Source organism: Cnephaeus nilssonii, assembly GCF_951640355.1.
Source record: "Cnephaeus nilssonii genome assembly, chromosome: 10".
NCBI lineage: Eukaryota > Metazoa > Chordata > Mammalia > Chiroptera > Vespertilionidae > Cnephaeus > Cnephaeus nilssonii.
The window spans coordinates 73,241,738-73,254,090 of record NC_137081.1 but is presented as its reverse complement, the minus strand read 5'-3'; the positions used below and the strand labels follow the sequence as shown (position 1 = coordinate 73,254,090).

The 12,353-nt window shown below is 41.4% G+C and overlaps 2 protein-coding genes across 2 annotated transcripts in view; one reads left to right on the top strand and one right to left on the bottom strand.

The window, feature by feature from the left end:
* NXPH2 (neurexophilin 2) overlaps positions 1-11,742 on the bottom strand; it is a gene marked incomplete at both ends in the record, with an annotated part of 106,113 nt that extends 94,371 nt beyond the window's left edge. The window contains 2 exon segments of the mRNA XM_079781701.1: positions 11,691-11,708; positions 11,710-11,742. Of these exon segments, the coding sequence (XP_079637827.1) occupies positions 11,691-11,708; positions 11,710-11,742 (51 nt within the window).
* On the top strand, positions 753-2,618 carry LOC307106512 (tRNA (guanine(6)-N(2))-methyltransferase THUMP3-like; the record flags this gene model as incomplete). The annotated part of the gene is made up of 2 exons (XM_079783085.1): positions 753-920; positions 1,442-2,618. 2 exons carry the CDS (start codon positions 753-755, stop codon positions 2,543-2,545), a joined length of 1,272 nt encoding a protein of 423 aa, XP_079639211.1. The 3' UTR covers positions 2,546-2,618.
* Positions 11,743-12,353: the final 611 nt, after the last annotated feature.

Genomic DNA, 12,353 nt, shown 5'->3' with positions numbered 1-12,353 from the left:
CAACCAACTGAGCCACTTTGGCTGGGCTTTATAGGAATGTTTTAAATAATGAGGTGTTTTCCTCTAATGGATTGGCAAAATTTTTAAAATATACTATCTGGATAAAGATATAGGTATGGATATACACTGTAAGTGGTACTGCATTTCAGTAGTCATTTAAGGGAAAATTTATATTTATCCAAATTAATATTGTATATTCCCAGCACTGAATTAGTATTTTAAATCCTATGAATTTATTTTATAGATTAAAAATTTTTTAAATACTTCAAAACAATTAAAAAATTAATAAGGGACTGATTAAATGATTATGGCTCATCAATGCCCTGAAATACTAAGGCTTTCCAAAGATATAAATTATTCTACATTGTATTAAAATGGCCACAATATATTATTACATTAAACTATGTTATAGAACATTATGTTGTACTGATATAAGAATGATGATAAAAGCATACATAGCCATAATTTCTGGAAGGGTACACATGATTAAACTATTAACAGTGAATACCTCTTACTGTGTGAGCAGGCAGGGGTGAGAATGACTATTATAAACATTTCTGAATATTTAAAAATAATAAACAAAAATTTTTGGTTGGGTTCACCAGAAGCAGACAACAGCCCTGACTGGTGTTTGAGTGCAAATGATTTAAAATGAACTGCTCCAGGCTGCGTGACCTGAGCACGTTGAGTCGGCGGCGTGCGGGAGCCGGAAGGGTCTGCGCTGCGGGCCGAATCTTGGAAGCACTGCCAACATGTCTGATGTTCAAGAAGCCACTAACCAACTTTTGCATGTGAACCTTCATGAGAAGCAGAGGGGTATACACATGACAGAAAGTGTCCCCAGAAGTGAGTCCGAGCATCTTCGAGTCACTATTGGAGCCACTGTACCTACTGGTTTTGAGCAAGCAGCTGCAGATGAAGTGAGAGAGAAATTGAGGTCATCATGCAAAAGCAGCAAAGATCGGGGCAAGATATATTTTGACATTTCAGTGGAAAGTTTGGCTCAGGTTCATCGTCTGAGATCAGTTGATAATTTATTTGTGGTTGTTCAGGAGCTTAAAGATTTCCAGTTCAGCCGAAACCGGTTTGGCTCAGTGGATAGAGTGTCGGCCTGCGGACTCAAGGGTCCCAGGTTCGATTCCGGTCAAGGGCATGTACCTTGGTTGCGGGCACATCCCCAGTAGGGGGTGTGCAGGAGGCAGCTGATCGATGTTTCTCTCTCATCGATGTTTCTAACTCTCTATCCCTCTCTCTTCCTCTCTGTAAAAAATCAATTATATATATATATATATATATATATATATATATATATATATATATATATACATATATATGATTTCCAGTTCAAAGAAACAAAGGAAAAAGTCCTAAAGGATTTTGAAGAATTGGCTGGGAAGCTTCCATGGTCAGACCCTTTAAAAGTATGGAAAATTAACACCAGTTTCAAGAAAAGAAAAAAAAGCGCAAAAAGTTAAATCAGAATTTAAGAAAAGAGAAGATTGATAATGGACGAGACAAAAGAGAGGAGAGAGATGTCAAAAAAGAGTTGTCTAATAATTCCTTAGATTCACATATTTTAGACTACTATGAAAAGCCAGCCATCAAAGAAGAGATATCAACATTAGTAGGTGATGTTTTGGCATCTTGCAAAAATGAGACTGATGAGAGCTTAAAAGAAGACACTGATCCCAAAGTGCTCAAGTTTAGAGTCACATGCAACAGGGCAGGAGAGAAACATTGCTTTTCCTCAAATGAGGCTGCAAGAGATTTTGGGGGTGCTGTTCAAGATTATTTTAAGTGGAAGGCTGACATGACCAACTTTGATGTGGAGGTGCTTTTGAATATCCATGATAATGAAGTCATTGTGGGAATCGCATTGACAGAAGAGAGCCTCCACCGAAGAAATATCACACATTTTGGACCTACAACTCTAAGATCTACTCTTGCTTATGGGATGCTCAGGCTCTGTTCTCCTCAACCTTCTGATATAATCGTTGATCCGATGTGTGGAACAGGGGCAATACCAATAGAGGGGGCTACTGAATGGTCTAACTGCTTCCATATTGCTGGTGATAATAATCCATTGGCTGTGAATAGAGCAGCAAATAACATTTCATCTTTACTGACCAAGAGCCAAATTAAAGAAGGCAAATTGTCCTGGGGCTTGCCCATAGATGCTATTCAGTGGGACATCTGCAATCTGCCATTGAGAACTGGCTCTGTGGACATGATTGTAACGGACATGCCTTTTAGAAAAAGGATGGGCTCTAAGAAAAGAAACTGGAACCTTTACCCAGCTTGCCTATGGGAGATGAGCCGTATCTGTAAACCAGGGACAGGCAGAGCTGCACTACTTACTCAGGACAAGAAATGCTTTACCAAGGCATTCTCTGGAATGGAACATGTATGGTGCAAAGTACACACTGTTTGGGTGAACATAGGTGGTCTTCATGCTGCAGTTTACCTTCTGAACCGTACACCTCAACCTTTTGTTCATCCTTCAGGACAAGATAAAGAGGAACTTCTAAGTGCAAAGAATGATTAATAGTATTTGTGCTTCCTGACACTGGAAATGCCAGAATTATCTTGCTTTAAGAGAAAAATAGTATTTAGTATTAACAAAAAATAAAAATAAATAAAAATAAATAAATAAAATGAACTGCTCCAGAGAAGTCTGCTACAGGGTGGGGCAGTAGGCAGAGAATGGGAGGTCACCATGGAAGTCTGTGATGCCAGGCCAAGTCCCTTGAGGGTAGAGTCAGCCTCCTCCCATGGGGACACTCCAGAGGATTAGTTAAATCTGGGAGCAAAGGAGTAGGGCTTTTCTCATCCTGGCCCCCATCAGTCATTTGTCAGGAACCACCCTGGTGGGAAGGAAGCAGCAGTCTGGCTCCCAGTGTTTTCTGGAGAGGTGCATCCAACACCTGAAGGAAAGTTGCAGGCACCTAGTCCTATCTAATAAAGACGGAATATGCAAATTGACCGTAACTCCACAACAAAGATGGTGGCGCCCATGGCCAATAATGAGGGAATATGCAAATTGATGTGACAAGGTGAGAGGCGGAAGGCGGGTCTGGCCGGAGCTAAGGCAGAAAGGTGGCTTGGGGCCTGAGCGAAGGCGGTGCTGGCAGCCAGGGGAAGGAAGGCCTATTCTTGCATGAATCTTCATGTGTTGGGCCTCTAGTGGTAAAATGAAAACCCAAAAGGGGGCACAGAAATGCTAAAAAGAGATCCATAAAGGATTTGAGTAGAGAGCCAGTAGCATCCACTATCATATACTACCTTTATAAGAAGATATATATTTTCATAAAACGTAAGAAAGTGAGAGAGTGTGAGAGCAAGAACAAGTATGCTGGTGGTAAAGCAAAACTGGACATGAATGCTCACACAAGTTCTGCACATGTGTAAGTACCTGCAGTAATAGATGGCCTTCCCCCACCAGATAGTCCCCATCTGCCCATTAGAAAATAATAATTATATGGCCCTTATTAGAAATTAGGGCCTTTCTCTCTCTTTTTGTCCATGTCCAGCCAGGGCCATGATTTTAATCTGAAGTGGTAGAGGGTGAGATCTTGAGAAATCAGGGGAACTCTCAAATCCTCTGCTGACCCTAAGTGGAACCACATTACTTGCCATCAACTTACCCTTCAAACTACAAAGAAGCTGGAGCACTGGGCTTCAAACTCGGTGAGACTAAATTCTAAATAGAACTCTTAATTGAGGAGCACAATCCCAGAATCCATTTGTTCTGTTTGACTTGTTTGATTTTAGGACAAACTTGTTTAAAACATTCCTAAAATGAATGAGCTGAGGTTTCCACCTCAGCATAGCCCACCATTCTGGGCGTCAATGATGGATCTCACCACCTTCTGCTACAAATGGATGCTGTCTTGACCTAAGGGCTGGGCTGGATGGGCAACTCAAGTGTCCCCATTTGTGTGGTCTACAGTCCATTTCTGAAACCTTCAGTGCTTTGTTTCTTCATCTGCAAAATCGATGCAGTTAACTGCTCTGTTTACCTTTCAGAGCTGATGTGAAGATGAACCCTATGATCGCACACTTGAAAGAATCTTGTGAATATAACGTTTTATACCAAGTCACTTGTCGGGACAAAGAGACACCAGATTAAAAAGGAGGAGGTGGTAACTTCAAGATCTGAATCCGCGAATGGTGGAAGCACTTGTTCAGGAGGATGGGTGCGGCTTTGGGAGCAAAACATCCAGGTAATAATGAACAGTAAGCTATGGCGATGTGGCCTTGGAGCCAGAACAGCAGGGTAGGAACTGGGGTACAAATTTGGAAGTCATCAACAGGGGAGCACCAGGTAAATTCACGACTATGGAGTGCACACCTTTGAAAAGTTCACCTCCCTTTTCATTTCTGTGACCATATTCCTTACACTGATCCCAAATGTCTTCCTTTTGGATTATCCAAATGCAAAACTTCATTAAGAAAAATGATCATTACTACAGAATGCTATGTGGTTGTTGGGAGTCCTTTTTTGCTTGTACCCATAAACCCCTCAAAATACTGTGCAGATTTTCATACGCAACTGTTTTCACTAACTAAGCCACACACAGAAAGATGAGAGATATAATTCTGGAGTGGAAATCACATGGGCTTTTAAAAACCATGTAAATTACACATGCAGTCTCTCTCCTCAAATAATCTAGACTATTTCTTTAGTTACCTACTGTTTTGATTGACTAAATATACATCTATGCATCTTAAGGGTAAAACAGATGAGATTTAAAAATGGTCAGTATTGCCCTAGCCAGTGGTTTGGCTCAGTGGATAGAGTGTCAGCCTGCAGACTGCCGGGTCCCAGGTTTGATTCCGGTCAAAGGCATGTACATTGGTTGTGGGCACATCCCCAGTAGGGGGTGTGCAGGAGGCAGCTGATTGATATTTCTCTCTCATCGATGTTTCTAACTCTCTATCCCTCTCCCTTCCTCTCTGTAAAGAATCAATAAAATATATATTTTTTAAATGGTCAGTATTTATGACAATGCTTGAAAGTCACAATTTTATATATTCTTGCATGAAGAGATTTATATGAGTGTTTTTAATGACCTTAGAACCACTTTATTTGGCCAAAAACAGCAATATCACACAGTCAAGGTTGACTTTTAAAGACATTTACTCTGCTTAAAGCATAGCTGGACTGCACCCAGGAGTCAGGCTGTTTCAGTTGGCTTGTTTCCTCATGTTAAGAACATTAACGATTTTCTCTACCTTTGATAGGTCTCACATGCCTGTTCTTTGTTGGTTTTCTTTCAAAAATGTTGTACCACCTGCCTCTGAACTCCTGAAAGCTTTGGAGTTAGTTTATAAGTATTCCTGATTTAAATAGGATAAATTCCACCGAGGCATACAAAGGTCACATACTAGTTTTCTGGTTGAAGTATAGTATTAAACAGTAACGTTCCTTATTTTAATAGTTACAATTTAACTAAAAGTCAATCTACTTTTTATTTCAATTAAAACAATGACTGATTGTTAGTAGTTTACAATTTAAAAATTGTATAGAGGAAGGAAAGTCCTGAATGCACCATTTTAATAAAATGTTATTGATTTTGTTGATTATGTGTTAAATACTAGTAAGTGTCAATTCCTTTGGCCTTGCTTCACTAAATTTTCCTTTTATATAATCATGGATAACATTAAGTAGTTTTGCAGTTTTAAATCTACCTCTAAACATATAATGTCATTTCCGATGTGGTTAACAGTATAAACTCCATGTAAAATTTATATTTAAAGCAATTACGTTTGTATAAAAGACATTAAATTATACAATAACTTAAGATGTAGTTCATAAAAAATAAAAATTCAGAAACACTGTTTAAAAAGGAATAAGTTAGAAATAAATTTTCATCTACTTTATCACTAAGGACTTCATTTTACAGATGAGGGTCCAAGGCTGTTATATGACCTGCCCAAGACGTGTGCACACCTACATGTCTACAACCTGGAACCTGCTATATTCTGTTTACTGCTCAGTCTTCATAAAGACTCAGTGTGAGGTCTGGGTCAAAACAGTCAGTAACCATTGGTTCAATTTGCAATTTATTTAGAAGTAGAACCCAGGTCTTTCTTTAATCTTCACCCAAGGACATGCTTTTATTGGTTTTAGAGAGAGAGAAGAAAGAAGAAGGGAGGGCGGGAAGGAGGGAGGGAAGGAGGAAGAGAGAGAGATACCTCAATGTGAAAGTGAAATATTGATTGGTTGCCTCTGGGGATTGAACATGCAACCCAGGCATGTGCCCTGACTGGGAATCGAACCCGCCACCTTTCGGTGTATGGGGATGCTCCAACCTACTGACCCACATGGACTAGAGAAGAACCCAGGTCTTTTGACACTACATGCATTGTTCTTTCCAGCACACACCTGGAAACATTTAAAATGGCCTTCTCTATCTTGTAGTTTTATCGGAGAACAGTATGTGATAAACTGTGTGAAAGAACTTGAAAAATGTAAGCATATGAAATCTAAGACAGCATTATTATCGTTGTGGTTTAAGTTCATAAAACTCCCCACTTCTCTTTCCATAGGTACATAAATCTAAGAAAGGCACAATTTACAAGAATGGCAATTTTAAAGACAACTATTTTAATTTATTGAATAATCTGTCTAGGAAAAGGAAAATACATCCTACAGCTTTTGGATTTGAATAACAAAACTTTTGTTTTTAATAGTAGTTAAGGAAATAGAATTCTTTACTATATACTAATCTTACAGCATAAGAAAACAGTTATTTGAAGGTTTTTAATCTAGATTTTCATACATTAAAAACAACATAAAATGGAAGTTTTCAATCAATAATATTTTAGAATACTTCCTATAATATAAAATCTATACTGTAAATTGCTTTAGATCCTTTTTATTGAGCAGGATAATGAACTAAGAATGGAGTTGTCATCAACACCAGTGTTCATATCACAAGAAATAAAAAGTTCAAATAGGTTCTTAATAATAAAGCCTCAAAAAAACACTGACTAGGGCATCTGAATTTGGCACAATTAAAAATATTCATGATGAAATAGTGTTACAAAATCTTACAGTGGTGCAATAAAAAGGTTAAGTGGGAAAAATAATTTAAAATAATTTAAACATATTACAATTTACATTATAACCACTGTGCAAGAATAACATAGAAATTACTTTATTAAATCACCATCCTGTGTACTATAATAACACCTGGAGAGTAACCTCACATGGATGAGTGCTCAAAATCATTTGGACCAATTTTTTAAAGCAGCTTTAAAGTAATTGACTCTCAAATCAAGATATTAAATGCCAGCTCCTAACTGGCAATAATGCTTATGGCTAAGATAGAAATGAGATTCTTTACAGAAACGCTGACACAGCCCTAACTGTAGGCATTTGACTGTGCGGCTGTAATTATTTTTTCAAATCTTACCCAGCAAAGCTTCAGGTAAAGAAGTCTGCAGAATATGTAAACAGTAAGACAGTCCTAGGGCTTTTACAAAACCACAAACCTGTGATACCTTTACACTCATCTTTGATTGCTGCTACTAAATGACTAAATCATGAAAAATGTATTGATTAGCTCTTCAATAGGTAAAAGGTGGGTAACATTATAATATCAACATTTCTTAATTCATTCGATTTGCAAGGGCTACACATTTTAAGTTGACAATGTAAAAACCTCTAAAAGGTTTTTTTCAAAACAGCCTTCTGCCTTCTTTAGTGTTTTGACCACTAATCAGAAACAATAAAAAATAATTAAGAAAAATATCCAGAACTAAGCTATAAAATAAGTTCCCATGAAGAGTCAGTTTCCCGTGTGAAAGGCATTTAAAACTGAACCAGGTAACAATCTCAGAATAGTCCAAAGGAACATAATTTATCCCAGGTGGTGAATGGCTGGAGTAGAAGACTTAAATGTCTAATCCTAATTCTCATTTTTAAAAATGCCTAAGATAATGATACTTTAAAAGAGGAGTTAATTTTAAAGCCCAGCCAACTCTAAATTGTAACCATGAAATGATGTTTTCTCTCCTTTGAACAGACATCTAGTCAACAGATGACTATTGATCCTACACTAGGAAATACTGATTTGATGTTTATTGATCAAAATTGTATAAGGGAAATTGTGATTTTTGAATGAAAAACAGTCATGAGTTGTCTATCACGTCTTGTACAGAACTGGCAATAAATAAATGTTATAAATATCACACTAAACAAATATAAAAATTATTAATTTGTTAAGATGAGCAAAAATATCCTTAAGTTTATGTGGGATGATACTATGTAATGAGAGTCAACTTAGAATTCTAACACCTGCTTGATAAGTATTCTGATTTTATAGGCTTCTCAAAATTATCTAACTTGCATTACTTTTAATTTCTATTTTACTTTATAAACTCATCATTATATAACAGAAAAATAAGTAGAAATGTATAACAAACTTATTTTAAAAATTGTAGTTAGATTTTATCTTAAAGTCAACCTAATCATCCATTTAAATTTAATCTTTTCATAATCTGCATTTTACTTAAAGGTAAAAACCACACTTATTATGAGTTCTAAATTATGCAAATCTGTAAGAAGTTGTCATTGGAGAAGTCTACTCTGGACTATGTCATGAAATAACATTCAATTTATTATCATATTAATTTCAAATGGTAATTTTCTCTTCATTATATGGCAGAAAAGAAAGAATGCACTGTTAATCTTTTCATACAGATATGTTGCTGAATAAAAATTTCTAAGAAAATAATACATTCAGGATTGATATTTAAATTTTGCAGGTGCCTAGTAATCCTATTAATTAAGTATAGCAACCTCTCTAGTAAAACACTAGACACAGGCCAGAAAAAACCGGCAAACAGGTAACATACACACATATGTCATAGGCTACCTGCAATATTTATCAATTCAGTTTGTTGTTTTCTCAAAAATTTGAAATATCACAAAAATAAGTAAAAACATTATAGTTTTTGTACCAGTGTTATGGGGTTAGTAGCTTATGTGGGTCCAACTCCCAAAAAGGCTGCTTTCAGATGAAACAGGCAATTTTCTTAAAATTAAATTTCAATATCCCCAAATGAATCCACTACTCATTAAAAATATTTAGCATTTTAAAAAAAGTATATTCTTCAGGCTGGCAGTGTGGATAGAAAAGTAAAATCCAATTCCAACCATAACCCAATCTCACCCCTGCTCTTTCCCTACAAGGACAGATCTACTAAGTGCATATGGTTCTTAGAAAATTGAAAAAACTGGTTTTAAAATCATGAAAACATTTTATCCATTTGCTGTTGGGACTTAGCAAAGAAGTTCAATATCAGCTGAAAAGGGTACAATAAAACTACAAGCCATCTGAAGGGCCAAAGTATGACTTGTGCTTTTCGATACTTGCTGGGGTGGGGCGCATGGTGGGACTGAGGATGTGCTAATGTAGACCTACCCTGCCCAGCATCTCCGTTTTCCTTCCTTACCCCTGGTGTTGTAAGGCTGGAAGCAGCTCTAAGAATGTGGGCAATGTAAATAGCTCTTTATTGTCCAGAAGGATGGCAGTGTAAGTAATGTGCGCTTATCACACAGTTGCAGCTCCCCACCTCACTTACCATGATAAAGTGCTCCCGGAGCAAAAACATTACAACCCAAGCACAATCCAAAATGGATTAGAATTTGACATAAGCTTCCTTAAAAACTAATCAATCAATCCGTGCTGCAATATGAGAATCCAGCTCTTAAGGAGGGTATGCAATACCTTCAAGATGTAGTTCCTATTCCTTATTGACTAGGGACGTGGGAAAAAATCTAATATTTGCAATATGGTATCTGATAGGTGAACTTTTTCCTAACACATGCTGAAACATATCTCCTCGTCTTTAAGAGTCCAACACAGTTCATGGCTACTAAATACAAAATTAAATGAATGAGCTAAGATATTCATGAAGATATTCTGAAGACCCCCTACCTAAGTACCTGATTTCCCCAGGCTTTTAGAATTTTATTTACATATACCATACAAATACTGCTCTATTATATCGCCTTTTATTGGGCTCCACAGTAAACATTTTAAAAAGCAAGGGATACTAAAGACTAATGTGACATATATGTTGCTTGCATAATGCCTGGCTTAAATGTAACATTTATTTTAACATGCAGTGTTGCCTATAGACAGTATGTGCTGGTTCATTCAAGGACACATTGGAGCGTCGCAGCATTTCTTCTTGATGCCAATGAAGACTTTCTCAGTGAATGCTGAGCAGGTGAAGCTAGCTCCCATGTAACAAGAGTGGACCAGCCCTTCCTTGCAGCACCTCTCCCTTTCTAAGACCTTTTGGAGTCTCTTCCACCCGCAAAACTTGCAAAGTATCTCTGCCTCTACAATATCATACATTTCATAAAGAAACTTTCATAAGTTAGTTGATCTTTCCCTGTAAAGGAAAATAATAGAAGGAGATAGAGGAGAAGGAAGGAAGGAAAAAAAGAAGGAAAGAGAAGGAAGGAAGGAAGGAAGGAAGGGAGGGAGGGAGGGAGGGAGGGAGGGAGGGAGGAAGGAAGGAAGGAAGGAAGGAAGGAAGGAAGGAAGGAAGGAAGGAAGGAAGGAAGGAAAAGAAGGAAAGGAGGGAGGGAGGGAGGGACCGTCATTCTCTAAGTGCTTGGGTTCCTTCATCTTGCTTTCACAGCCTGGAGCGAACTGTCTTCTGTATGAGCGCCAAAGAAACCATGCATCTGGAGAAAACCCTCTAACAGCACCCTGTCAAGACCAGTGCCAGCAAAGCAGGAGGAATCCATCACAGACGCAGACCGAGCCAAAGTGGTCCCCTTCTGCAATTTTACTTTAAAAGTTGTCTTCCTGAAGGTCTTATTTGGGGATCTCCCTTAAGTGTAATTAACTAGCAATACACACAGTATACGGGTATATTTCAGAAGAAGGAAGCAGGGTGCCACGGGGTGGGGGGGGGGGGGGGGCCAGGAGCAATGAGATGCAATGCCCACAGTCGCCTTAGCCTCGCTGGAGACCCTGACCCACCTTCTGATACCCTTCCTCGGCCCCCGAGCCGCCCAGACCCGGCAGGAAAGGTCTTGGGGGACATACACACGGCGTAGAGATGCGCGGAGTTGGGTGTGAAAGTTACATCCGCGTCGCCGCCAGCACCAGCACCAGATGAAAAAGGAAGAGAAATCCAGTCTGCCCCCGACCCGAGTCGGTCTTTTAGCCGAGTTTCCCCCCAGAAAGGTGCCACTAACCGGCCGTGTGAAGGGGGATGCACGAGGCAGTGGTTTGGAAGAAGTGTCTGCGGGCAGCCGGGCAAACACCACGTGAAAAATAAAATCCACCAAGCCCCTCACTCTGGGCTGGAAGCAGGTCTTCCAGCCCATCCTCACCGCATTCCTCTACTCTCACCCCCTCGCGGCCGCTCCTCGATAAACCTCCTGCTCCTCTCGCGCCTTCTTCCGGCCACTTTTCTGCCTACTTTCCCCCCGCCTTCAAGTCCCAGCCCTCGCTACGCCCCTCACCTGCCTGCGGTCCCTCTTCTGCAACCCCGACTCTCACCTCCAACTCCTAAAGGCAACCCCCCCAACTCTCTCCCCTGCGCGCTCTCCCAGCCCCGGGTCCCGAGCAGCCCGAAGGCTCCGCTTCCGACCGGCCGCCGGTGCGGTTTTCCCGCCGAAACGCGTCCGGGGCGGGGGCGCGGCGGGCACTCACCAGCTGCAGCAAGCCGGGGGACCACGACGAGGGGCAGCGGCCGCAGGCGCATGGTGCCGGCTGGCGCGGCGTCTCAGGAGCTGCGCGCCCTCGCCGGCCCCTGGCGCATCTCCACTTCGGGGGGACCAGACGGAGGCGCCGGGGGCACCGCGCGCGCTTCCCTGCCGGATCCGAGCGCAGCGCCGCGCCCCGCCGCGCGGGCCGGGTGGGCGGGCGGGAGGGGGAGGGCGGCGCTCCTGTCGGGCCCCGCGCGCGCCCCTCCTTGGAGGGGGTCTGGGTCTGGGTGAGCGCCCGAGGCGTCCGCGGGCCGGAGGCGGCGTTCCGGGCGCTTGGGTGCCGGGTTCCCGCGTGAGGCTGCTCAGGGATCCGGTCTCGCCGTGCCGGTGCGGGTCCGAGCGAGCGCGCCAGGGCGCCCAGCGAGGCTTCGGTGCCTCCTCCGCCCCCTGCCCAGCAGAGGGCCGGGCCCGGGTGGCTGGCGCCCTCCTGCTACCCGCTCGCCTTTGCTGGGGAGGTGAGAGCGGGGAGGTCTCCTTGCGTGGATGCGGGAAAGAGGCTCCGGAGAGCACCTTGGGGAGTTTGGGGGGAGGAGGGAGGGCGAAGGCTGGGTCCTGGGTGCGGAAGGGCGTGCGGGCTGCGAACTGGAAAGGCTGGCGCTGGGAGACA